Source organism: Schistocerca serialis, chromosome 2 (assembly GCF_023864345.2).
Source record: "Schistocerca serialis cubense isolate TAMUIC-IGC-003099 chromosome 2, iqSchSeri2.2, whole genome shotgun sequence".
In the NCBI taxonomy this organism is placed as follows: domain Eukaryota; kingdom Metazoa; phylum Arthropoda; class Insecta; order Orthoptera; family Acrididae; genus Schistocerca; species Schistocerca serialis.
In genome coordinates, this window is record NC_064639.1 from 181,165,345 (window position 1) to 181,178,798 (window position 13,454).

General features: G+C 39.0%; 1 protein-coding gene across 1 annotated transcript in view; it reads right to left on the reverse strand.

The window, feature by feature from the left end:
• The window catches only part of LOC126456887 (probable ATP-dependent RNA helicase DDX46), a 169,110-nt gene that overhangs the window by 50,140 nt on the left and 105,516 nt on the right, over window positions 1–13,454 (reverse strand). Inside the window, exons 11-12 of the mRNA XM_050092717.1 lie at window positions 10,874–11,074; window positions 4,468–4,550 (exon numbers count right to left, since the gene is read on the reverse strand). Coding sequence (XP_049948674.1) covers window positions 4,468–4,550; window positions 10,874–11,074 — 284 coding nt within the window. The remainder of the gene's footprint in view (window positions 1–4,467; window positions 4,551–10,873; window positions 11,075–13,454) is intronic.

Sequence of the window (13,454 nt, forward strand, 5' to 3'; positions counted from 1 at the left end):
CCGGGAGTAGACAACATTCCATTAGAACTACTGACAGCCTTGGGAGAGCCAGTCCTGACAAAACTCTACCATCTGGAGAGTAAGATGTATGAGACAGGTGAAATACCCTCAGACTTCAAGAAGAATATAATAATTCCAATCCCAAAGAAAGCAGGTGTTGACAGATGTGAAAATTACCGAACTATCAGTTTAATAAGTCACGGATGCAAAATACTTACACGAATTCTTTACAGACGAATGGAAAAACTGGTAGAAGCCGACCTCAGTAAAGATCAGTTTGGATTCCGTAGAAATATTGGAACACGTGAGGCAATGCTGACCTTACAACTTATCCTAGAAGAAAGATTAAGGAAAGGCAAACCTACGATTCTAACATTTGTAGACTTAGAGAAAGCTTTTGACAAAGTTGACTGCAATACTCTCTTTCAAATTCTAAAGGTGGCAGGGGTAAAATACAGGGAGCGAAAGGCTATTTACAATTTGTACAGAAACCAGGTGGCAGTTATAACAGTCGAGGGGCATGAAAGGGAAGCAGTGGTTGGGAAGGGAGTGAGACAGGGTTGTAGCCTTTCCCCGATGCTATTCAATCTGTATATTGAGCAAGCAGTAAAGGAAACAAAAGAAAAATTCGGAGTAGGTATTAAAATCCATGGAGAAGAAATACAAATTTTGAGGTTCGCCGATGTCATTGTAATTCTGTCAGAGACAGCAAAGAACTTGGAAGAGCAGTTGAATGGAATGGACAGTGTTTTGAAAGGAGGGTATAAGATGAACATCAACAAAAGCAAAATGAGGATAATGGAATGTAGTCGAATTAAGTCGGGTGATGCTGAGGGAATTAGATTAGATTACACTTAAAGTAGTAAAGGAGTTTTGCCAATTGGGGAGCAAAATAACTGATGATGGTTGAAGTAGAGAAGATATAAAATGTAAACTGGCAATGGCAAGGAAAGCGTTTCTGAAGAAGAGAAATTTGTTAACATCGAGTATAGATTTAAGTGTCAGGAAGTTGTTTCTGAAAGTATTTGTATGGAGTGTAGCCACGTATGGAAGTGAAACATGGACGATAAATAGTTTGGATAAGAAGAGAATAGAAGCTTTTGAAATGTGGTGCTACAGAAGAATGCTGAAGATTAGATGGGTAGATCACATAACTAATGAGGAGGTACTGAATAGAATTGGGGAGAAGAGGAGTTTTTGGCACAACTTGACAAGAAGAAGGGACCGGTTGGTAGGGCATGTTCTGAGGCATCAAGTGATCATAAATTTAGCATTGGAGGGCAGCGTGGAGGGAAAAATCGTAGAGGGAGACCAAGAGATGAATACACTAAGCAGATTCAGAAGGATGTAGGTTGCAGTAAGTACTGGTAGATGAAGAAGCTTGCACAGGATAGCGTAGCATGGAGAGCTGCAACAAACCAGTCTCAGGACTGAAGACCACAACAACAAACAACTCAACGGGCGCGCGTAAAATTCCCACATTAGCTCTATTATATGTACATTTCCTCAATCATCCTCGAAAAGGAAAGTACCATGTCCAATCAATAAGGACACAGGCTTATAAAAGTACCATTACAAACAGTGCGTTACAAATTGGAATACTTCTGTGCATAAGATAAACATTATTTCATCATTCCCACATTTTAGTAAAACCCCAAGGTCAGTCATACTTGATCACTGTTCCTACCCAGTTGCAGAATCTTTGCAACATGTGGATTACGAAGCGTAAAAGAAAAAGAGCAAATTATCTTTATGCAAGTAGCACAAGCTGTCCTGTGGATTAAGACAATCAGTCACCACTCAAAAAAAGGTGAACTTATATTTACATAACATCAGATATTGTAGAATATACTTATATTACACTAACAATAAAGTATCAGAACCTAAAAAAAATGCGAATGTTAGGAAAAAAAAATTTGGGAGTGTCAAGACATGAACCACCGCCCCCACAAACAATGCACCATATGACAGCGACACTATTCATTACGCTAAACCAACAATACACCTATTGCATCTACTCATATTATGTTACCCCTTGCTGAAAACCTTTAACGTAGATATGTTACTAATTGAAATTTAATTATAACAAACTGTACCAAGAACAATGCGTTTTGGGAGGATCTTCAGTGTGTCGCTGCCTTCAAACAGCCTCTTCTCATAATACGCAAGTTACAATAATTCTTTTGTCACGTATATAATGTTTCTCATTATTTTATTGGAACGAATTACACAGTTAACAACGGATTTTCCAGTGATTCTCAATTTGCTGGTTCTCAGAAACGGCATATATACATATAGGCTTGAAATGAATGAAAATATGGTGCCTCACAACTCTGTACTGAAGGGAGACGGCGCGCTTGTGACGTAGGTGGCGTTGTGCCATCTCATTGGTCAACGCTCAGATGCACGCTCAGAATATCTGACATGCCAGATATTGCTCTGCACGTTCGGAAAGACTCCCGAGCGTGCTACTCCACGACATGACGTCAGAAACTCGGCATGCTCAACACTCAACGTTTGGATGCACGGTCCGTGTGTCGACGGCTTTACCTATCTAGGCCCTTCCCTGTTCCCATTCCAGCACTACACAGCCTCTATTCCAATATGCACCCACTTCTCTCCTTTTCTGCTATCCCCCCCCCCCTCCCCTGCTCTCTGTCAAAGCTATCAACTGCACCTAGCTGCCCTACCCCCTCTCCACCTCGTCTATGTACATTCCCACAAGCAGCTTTTTATCGTCCTCCCTACCCGGACACTGTGGTCATGTTGATGACTTGCTTTTCTGCATCTGCTTCTGCGCGTGCGCGTGTGTGTGTGTGTGTGTGTGTGTGTGTGTGTGTGTGTGTGTGTGTGGAAAGCACACAATACTGTGAAAAAAGCATGATCTGGGAAACCTTTCAAAAAAGAAGAATTAAAAGGCTGACTATGAAAAGAATAAAGGGAGTGTAAGAAGGAAGTGCGAGCTGTGTAAAAGTAGGAGAAGGAAAGGCAGACTGGTTAGAACATAAAAATGGGCTGAAGCAATGGAGTGCACTATTCCCAGATAGATGATTTAATGGTGTGAGGAAATGGAAAGGGACAAGGTATAAGAAAGGCTAAATATATGGGGGGACGCAGTGGAACAGTATGGATTGAAATTTATGCAAACAAGTGTGAAGGGATAAGATGTGAGTGGTGATTGATATAATTAGAGAGCAAGTACTAGGGGGTATAATGAAGACAATGGCAGGAATGATAAAGAGATTACTGAAAGGGGAAGGAAAGGCAAGTGCACGGAACCCTGCAGCGTGTAAGAAGCTAGGTTTGGAGGAAGGATGTACCACCCAAAAGCAAGCACATTATGCTACAATACCCACACATGCTTCAGAAATGTGTGTAATAACGAAAAGGCAGGGCAGAATACAGGCTTGTGGGACAAAATTTCAAAGAAAGAAGAGTAAGGAAGGTGACGTTGAGAGAAATTGTAAAAGACAAGTCTTCGTAAGAGAGCATAGAAAAGACAAGGTTATGATGGTATGAGCATGTTAAAAGAATGGGAACTAGAAAGACACTGAGACAGGCTCACGAACTGATGGTAGGAGGCACGAGACCTAGAGGGATATCGACAGACGAATGGATCGCTGGATAGAAGGAATGTGTGACAATGAGAGGAGAAGACAGAAAACTGGAGAGAGAAACATGGTGGAAGGAAGGGAAGGATGGAGAGGCTTATATCCCAAAAAGATCCAGCCAGGGACTGAAACTTTATAGAGGATGATGATTATAACTTAGGAGATTAGAGGATGATGATTATAACTTAGGAGATATCAATGCATCCTTTTTTTTCCTGTTACCTCAGGCAATGATTTGTATATGTCACCCTGTAAGAGGCTCTGTAAGTCATTTCAATGATGAAGGAGAGGCAAGGGCATACCCCCACCAATACAATGATGACTAGTAAAGCAAATTGGCGTTCAAACCAACCTTCCGGTTGATGACACTTTTAGTTCAGTTTTGTTTACAGTAACAAGCAATAGCCGGTAAATTCATCTACAATACTGACACAGCATCATACAAACAGGTAAACCAATAATGGAAACTATCTCTCTTCATCCAGTCAGATCATGCAAATAATATGGAAGTAATAACTCAAGCGTTTTTCACTATCAATTTACACTGCAAAATATTTCATGAAATGCTTAGTAACAAATCTGTCACAGTTGCAGTACATAAATACTGCAACAAATTTCTTAGCAAACATTTCACAAAATATTAAAAAAGTTGCTGCTCCTGTGTCACCAAAACTTTGAAACTGAAAAGATGATGGGAACTGCAAAAGCTTATTTATTGTAACAAAGAAATAAACTGTTTTAAAATGCAGTCTAAATGCATTCCTGAATTAGGCTACACGAAATTTATAGATATTCCAGATTCTTAATCTCCTTTTGATTTAATACTCTTGTATTTAACACCATAAATAATAAGTACCTGAGGTTCAAACCCCATGTCGAACATTCTATCGGCTTCATCCAGAACAACATATGTTACACGTCTTAGGTTGGTTACTCTTCCTGCGAAGAAGAAATGCAAACATTAGGCATCTAAATATTAAAGAGAGGAAACACTGAAGAGAAAAAAAGACATATCAAAAGATATAAATTATATAACATGTTACATTACAAACAATGGAATAATTGAAAAGTGTGACAGGCTATTACCTAGCTTCAAGAACTGTTACTTACTTCCTCTGGAAGGAAAGAGTTATACGTTTGGGAAGGAGTGCAGGGTACTCAGGTCCCTGGTTAAAATATACTGTTTTCTTTGTGCTCACTACAGCTGTGTTCCTGTTGGCTGCTTGAGTGACCTACCCCTTCCCTTGCCAAAACCTGTCCCTCTTTTCCTGCCAGATGAAGGAATAATAATTTCCAAAAGGTGAGTAATACTAATTTTTTAATGTGTCTATTAGTAGTACTTTAATAATACTTCCTCAAGGTAAGCATTGATCAGACAGTCTTGTAATTTTACAATTATCTCAAGTTAATTCTTATTTTGATACAAACAATGTAAGGAGTAATAGTAATCACACTTACTGTGTAGTTGAGACCCTGAGAAGGTAATAGGTGTCCCCTCCCCCCCATCCACAAACACAAACACAAACACAAACACACACACACACACACACACACACACACACACACAAACAAACAGCAAGGGAGAGACAGAGGGGGAGGGAGAGGGAGAGAGGGGGGGGAGAGGGGGGAGAGCGGGAGAAGGGGATTGGGGAGGAGGGAACAAATGAAGGGTAGTCACCTCAGCAGCTGCCTAGTGCCAGCCTTTGAAGACTCACTGCTACAGGGTGCAGAGGCCAGAAGATCCTGTTCCGCAAGACATACAGAGGTGTCAGCATTCTCACTGGGTGAGCATGTGGATTTCAGGGCAGAAAAATGGTAGGCGGGGCGCACTGACGAAACGCAGGGCGGCTGGGTGAGCGTATCACGCAGCGACACCATTCAAGAGGACTTCCGACTTGGGAAGGGGAAGATGGTTTGACTTTGTTTGATTTCTTAGAGCCTTTGCAGGTGACAGGTGAAGACTCAGATGTTTGTCAGCTGGAAGGACATAAGAACTCTTCACAGGAGTAAGACTTTTATCCATTGTGGATGTGGAACACTGCGACTGTGGTGTGAAAAGGTTTTCAGAAATTACTGCAACCAGTCGCCTTTTATGTAGATGTATTTTATTTAACCATGACCGGTTTCGAGCTGCCTAGCAACTCATCATCAGATGGTATATACATTTAGTGCTTTTTTGTAACCATTGTGTGGGTGGTTGAGTATCTGTGGCTAGACAGAAACGAGAACAAATAATCGCTACATGTGGTACAGTAACACGAAATATTTACAGCATAATTTATGTTTAACGTATAAGAACAAATAATCACTACATGTGGTACAGTTACATGAAATATTTACAGTTTAATTTACGTTTTGAGGTGTTACTTACAGATAAATCTTTCTGCAGGTATATATATATCTCTTTTAGGACGTATTTTTGAAACCATTGTGTCTTGTTTTTCACAACTTTCACAAGTTAAAACTTTCACTAGATGTATATTACTTTTATGAGGCACTGTTGGAAACATATATCTTGTTTTTCGTAAACATCGCTGAACACACTTAGCCACAGATACGAATACAGGATTTACACATTATAAACAAGCCAAAGATTGCAATATAACTACAGTATCAAAGATTTCAAGTTGACCAGAGGCATTATTAGTCATCACACACACTGACAAGAGATTTGTCTTTATTACATAGAAAATAAATGTAAATTAGCTTAAACTAGTAAAATGTTTATTTATAAATTAACTGTGCAATTTTAACAGGTATATAAAAAACTAGATTTTTTACATGGCTTGTTTATAATGTGTAAATCCTGTATTCGTATCTGTGGCTAAGTGTGTTCAGCGATGTTTACGAAAAACAAGATATATGTTTCCAACAGTGCCTCATAAAAGTAATATACATCTAGTGAAAGTTTTAACTTGTGAAAGTTGTGAAAAACAAGACACAATGGTTTCAAAAATACGTCCTAAAAGAGATATATATATACCTGCAGAAAGATTTATCTGTAAGTAACACCTCAAAATGTAAATTAAACTGTAAATATTCATGTAACTGTACCACATGTAGTGATTATTTGTTCTTATACGTTAAACATAAATTATGCTGTAAATATTTCGTGTTACTGTACCACATGTAGCGATTATTTGTTCTCGTTTCTGTCTAGCCACAGATACTCAACCACCCACACAATGGTTACAAAAAAGCACTAAATGTATATACCATCTGATGATGAGTTGCTAGGCAGCTCGAAACCGGTCATGGTTAAATAAAATACATCTACATAAAAGGCGACTGGTTGCAGTAATTTCTGAAAACCTCTTCACAGGAGTATTTCTGTCCTTTCCGGCCTGCCAGTTGTGTAGTAGGTGATTTCGCAGCCAGAGGCAAGGATTTGGTGGCTTGTTGCACAGCTGGAGGAGAAGGAGACGGAGATGCTATTGTGATACTGGGTGATTTTACAATTGCCATGCTGAATTTGACCTCACAAGTCTGCATGGGCATGTCCTTCACAGGGCAATGTGTAGTAGCAAGAATGGAACTTTGTCAGATCGTAAAATGCAGGGGTTTTGACTAGTGCACAATATGGTTGTGAGAATTCATCTGATGCTGAGCTGGTTGGTGGTCATGCCAATATGAAAACGATGCAGAAGTCACAGCAAAGTTGACATATGAGAAGCATGTTTTCACAGGTGGTCCTCTTCTGATGGGATTCTCGAGCATACTGCTGAGGACAATATACTCAACATCAAATTATTTCCCTCCTGTAGCAGATTTTCTGACTGCACAGATGGGAACTGTCCAAAGAACATACCTTTCTATCCACCCTCCTGGTCTCAATATTACCTAGCCTCTGGCTAACACCCACGCCTACCTGTTCCCATCCCTCCCCCTTCACTCTAGTTCGATCCAGCTATCCATTCATCTATATCCACACTGTGTTGTCCATGGTCTCCCTCTTTAATTACCCTTACTTGTCTCCACCCTCCCCCCCCCCCCCCCAAAAAAAAAAACCCTTACCACCACTTCATCATGTGCCAGATGAAACTTCCTCTGCCTATGCCAGTGCAACCTTTCTGTTGCCACAGTCCCATCCCCTTTCTTTGCTGCTTCTGTCTGCTTAGATATCGCTGTCCATTACCTTCACACTATAGTCAGATCAAATTTATTTGTTAACCAATATTTCACACTTTATAACCAAATTATCTAATCAGAACTCTCAAAATCACAAGTAAACTGTCCACCATTGTAAATATTTCACAACATTTGCCATGTATGAGTAGTGCACACCAGTGGACGCACTCAAAGGTCATTTAAAAACTGGATGCTAACTCCTGTCTGCAGGAACAGCCTGTGCACTGTTGACTAAATCTTAAGTGACAGGCAGCTGGTAGCTACTGTGACAATGCTGTAGTTGCATGCAAGAGCTACTAACATCTATTTACACAATCTTTTAGTTGCTTACACAAATATCTAGTTTGCACACACACACACACACACACACACACACACACACACACACACACACACACACACACACATTTCTGAGAATCAGAATTGACCTTTCTGAATAATTTCTTTTTCTTTTTTTCCTTCACAGGATGAAACAAATTTCCCTTTCAGCTGTATTTTTTATTATATTATTCTGCTTAAAATGTAACTGATTTCAGGGCAATAGGACCGATCCTCAGGCACCAGTTACAGGTGGTTTTTATATGTCAGTTGTTCACATAGATAGCAGTTTTGCCTGGCTCGACGAAGACATAACTGGGCTGAACCTTGAAGATTGTTGTAGATACAAAAATGCCAAACATATTATATGTCAACTCTTGCTGTACAGTGCAGAAACCTGGCCATGAAGATGGGGGAAAAATGTAAGGTGTCAACAAGAGAAATGAAGTTTTTTTTTTTGAGGAGACAAACAGATGCAAAAATGGAAAGAAGTGAGAAATAAAAGAGTTAGGAAGATAACGTTTGAGGAACACACACAAGAGAGGAAAAAAGCTTAAAATTTATGGACATGTGAAGAGAATGGATGAGATGATGATGCTGAGGAAGAAGCACAAGATGAAGATGGAGGACAAGAAACCAATGGAAAGGTCAAGGTACAGGTGGCTAAAAGGAGTGGAAGAATGCATTCAGACACACAAGAAAACTGGGCCAAAATAGGGTCAGAGAGGTGGTGGGGAGACAGGAGAAGATGGAGAGGCTTGTGCTCCATGCTGATCCTTCCAGTAACATGACTGTACAAGGTGATGTTGGTGTTGGTGGTGGTGGTGGTGGTGGTAGTGGTGGTGGTGATGACGATGATGATGATGATGACAATGATGACAACGAGGATAAAGGCGACTACGATTATGTAGACATGCTAGTGAATGATTTTGTTGTTTGAATGAATGATTTGGTGGGGTTTTGCAAATTTTGACTATATGGAACACCTGTAATATGCCGAGGACTCTCGAATTAATTACACAGTACCGTATTTACTCGAATCTAAGCCGTACTCAAATCTAAGCCGCACCTGAAAAATGTGACTCGAAATCAAGGAAAAAAATTTTTCCCGAATCTAAGCCGCACCCGAAATTTGAGACTCGAAATTCAAGGGGAGAGAAGTTTTAGGCCGCACCTCCAAATTGAAACAAAGTTGCCCATTATAATATGAGAGACAATTTAGGTCGAATGAATGACGATACAGCTACAGTAGTTTGGTTTGAGTCGTAAGCTTAGCAGTTAAGCTATACCAGGTAGCCATTGCTATGCGTTAGGCGCTCCATCTGTATTTATACGGGTACCTTTCCTTTTTCACGTGCTTTGTCTGGTTTGAATTGATTGCTTATTTTTCTTTGATCTGATAAGTCCCGTTCCCTTTGTTATAGGTGTTTACGTCATTCTAAGCTGAAAATACATTACTGTATTGCGTCATGCATTGTTTGTCGCTTTCTGATAATGAGTGTTTACGACCTGTCACCGCTCGCCGCATGGTTTGTTTTTGTGCACGGTACCGCCGCTTACAAATTTTTTTTTTTTTCCTTTTTTCTTTTTTTAAAAAGAGGAATCGTCTCAGTAGCGAAACAATGGCAAGAGACTGCTATTTGTTGTTACTTACACTGCTGCTTTCTTTGATAATGATCAACAAGAATCAAATAATAGACTGCGTATGATAGACGATGTTCTGAACGAGAGTTTAGCGAAAAATTTTCTCCATTCGAAAATCTTTGCTGACGGCACTTTAGTACATTACATTCTGCACATAAATTAGTCATCTTAGATTTAAAAATCTAATAAATTGCCGTGCTTCATTTCTGACCGCATCACTATTAGGCATAAGAATAATACAAATATAAACATGACATGATATGTGTATTCTTCCGCGTTTGCTGTTGTCTCACTCTATTTTCGAAGTTTATTAGGCAGACAGGATTTAAATGAGATAGCTGCAAATACGAAAGAATACATGACAAAATGATTATATTCGTATTATTCTTATGGTGAAGAGAATACTGCATGTGATTCACAATTCATAAAAGTTCTTATTAGCAACCATCTCGTCTCACAGGTAGGAAAAAACTCAGAACGTAGAGTTTCCCATATTGACAAACATACCAAACAGTTTTGCCAGTCGGATTTTCGTAGTACACTGAAATGCTGCTATATTCGAAGATGAACAATACGAAATTTGTATTTACTTTGTTGGATAATGTATGAAAATGCAGTGGTCGAAATTCGGGGTGGAGAAAAAAGCTCGTCTTCCATTTTTTTTTTTAAATTTATTTACTGATGCAGTGGTTTTGGCGCCAGTATTTATCTTTGTGCCTGCAAAGCATGCCTATGTAGTGCTACATATATTCGACAGCAGAAGTTAGTTGTGGTGGCACCTACCAACATTTTTTAGTACTTTGCACTCGATTCTAAGCCGCAGGCGGTTTTTTGGATTAGAAAAACCGGAAAAAAGTGTGGCTTAGATTCGAGTAAGTACGGTAAACTGAACAGCATAACAAACACAGCTGAAACGAAACTATGTTTCATACCACTAAATAACCAGCACACACCTATTGTTACTCCATCTATAATGGAGTTTACTTACAATATATAAGGCTACGAGAGTTATTTGTTACAAGAAAGGATTGATTTGAAAGTTCTAATGCACACAAATTAGGAAAGAGCTTTTATTTCATCCTATCTTTGTAAAGTTGAACAATTATACTGAAAAATAAGGCACTAAATCATATAATAAAGTTGTTTGTCAGTTTAGGTCAGACATATTTTACCACTGTTGGCTGCAAGCAGGTCAATCATTCTTCCTGGTGTACACACTATAATTTCAGCACCACGCTTCAGTTCAGCTATCTGCTCAGATATTCCTGTTCCCCCGTAGACACAGACAGCTCGGAGATTTAAAGCTTTGGTAAACTTGCGACATTCTTTACCAATCTGCATACACAGCTCCCTTGTAGGAGTCATTATCAGAGCTGTTTAAAATAAATATAACAGATTTAGTAATTTATAGGTTACAGTTCAAAGTATATTTATGAAAAAACGCAAACATGCATTAAGAACAGAATCAAATTAACCAACAATGATACCTTCCACTGACACAGAGATGCATAAAAGTTAAGGTCCAAATTCAGTCATGTGACAAGCACCCATTTTACAAAAACAATTAATGATTATTATTATTCCAAAATGTGCTTAAAACAAAAGGATTAAAGGAAGCAATTGGGTATGATCACAATATCCAATCCAGACATCCATACTACGAGGGTTGTATGAAAAGTAATGCCTCTACCTTTGTTAATTGGGTTTGCATGGGAATATTTTGATAAATCAAATGCAGAAATAATCCTCAGAATGTAATCTTTAATTACCAATATTCACTTTCCCACATAATCGCCAGCCAATTGGATACATTTCTAACAAGTTTTCTGAAGCCGTCACAGAAGAAGTCGACACTCTGTTTCCGCAACCACAGTCTCACAGTTCTCTCAACATCTTCATCAGAAACATAATGATGTCACCGCAGATTGTCTTTCATTATTGGGAACAGATGGAAGTCAGATGGTGCTAAATCTGGACTGTATGGAGGATGCTGTACTGTGGTGAGATTCAGTCTCTGTAATTCTGCTGTGGTGCCATGTGAAGTGCGTGGTTTGGCATTGTCATGCAGCAGGAAAACATTTCCCTTTTCCTTTCGGACCCTTGTTAGCTGTTGTTTCAGATTTCGCAGCACTCTAAATTTATTGTTGTTCCACGATCAAGGAAATCAACATGGATAACACCATCTGCGTCCCAGAACACTATGGCCGTGATTTTTCCAGCTGACGGCTGCGTCTTGAATTTCTTTTTCTGGAACGAGTCTGTGTGTCGATATTCCATAGACTGAAATTTCGTCTCTGAGTTGTAACGGTGTACCCACATTTTTTCTCCTGTCACAATTGAATGGAGAAAGGCATGACTTTCATTCTCATAATGCAAGAGGAGTTCCTAGCAAATTTCAAGTCTGTGCCCTTTCATTTCACGAGTCAGCATCTGGCTCAATGGCTCTGAGCACTGTGGGACTTAACATCTATGGTCATCAGTCCCTCAGCATCTGGGGTACCCACCATGCACAGATCTTCTGATAGCCAAGCAAAGCAATAATGTGATTCACACACTCTTGTGAAAAGCCGATTGTGCTTGCAATTTCTCTCCGAGCGATACAATGATCGTCCTCCATCAATCTGTCAACATTTTGCTTAAAAAATAGTTACATAATTAATGTTTTCTTTGTTTGCTGGTATATGTTTGCACTAATGTTTCACACTAACTTACAGAACAGCATCACGAAACCACCAACAGCTGCTGTAATGTGTATTTATTTATCAACATCTGGTTTCAATCAAGCAACCATCTACAAGTCACATAACTAGTAAATGGTAGCTTGGTTAAAACTGGTTGTCAATATATAAATAAATGTTATAGCAACTTTTAGTCTTTTACTGAAAAATTCTTTTCATAGTCACTCACATTTAAAAAAATATTAAAAAAGCATGAGATATGTGCCTATGTATGGCCGCAGTCCGTGGCCTAACACTACATCTAACAAGTAATTTTACATTACACTTTGGTATTGCAGTACCCAGTTAACCACTTTTCAACGGTTTACAAAATTAAACTTTTTCTGTTGTCTGTCAGTACATTTTTGTAGGCTGAGGAAGATCTCTCCACACCACAAAAGGTTAATGATGCATACTTGATAGACACAATTGCTCGAGGTCCCCAATACAATCCATCTTTAGGCTTCTCCCCCTAAATAATGGTTGACACTCTCTTCACATCTGGAATTTGTCAAAAGTTAGGTAGGACATGTAGTAACACAAATGGGTGGTAGTAAAAATGAGGAAGTTCTTTGTTGGGTTAAAAGAGATAAAACAGACAAAGATAATGACATAATGGAATGTGGGTATATGATGTTAGCAGACTTTCAGTAGTAACATGGAAATGCCTAGCTGAAGTCCATAATGTATGGAAATGTTTAGAGGGTGCCTTTATCCAGCTGTGCATATCAAATGGTTGACAATTTTGATGGTGGTGGTGACAGAATGTTATCAGACATTATTGCAATGGTTTCAAAAATGTACTATTGCTATACTTCTTTAAAATAATATTTTAGAATTTTGCCATTATACTATTATACTAATAAGTTTTGTTTTGTCACAGCAGCTTTCACTTCATATTTTTTGAAGTTTTTCAGATACAATAGCTGCTTGAATAGTTCTTTGGCATAATGCTGACTGTTTTCATGAAAACTGCACAATATTCCAATGAAGAAGCTGCTCATTATCTTCAGAAGATGGATGATTGACTGCCTTG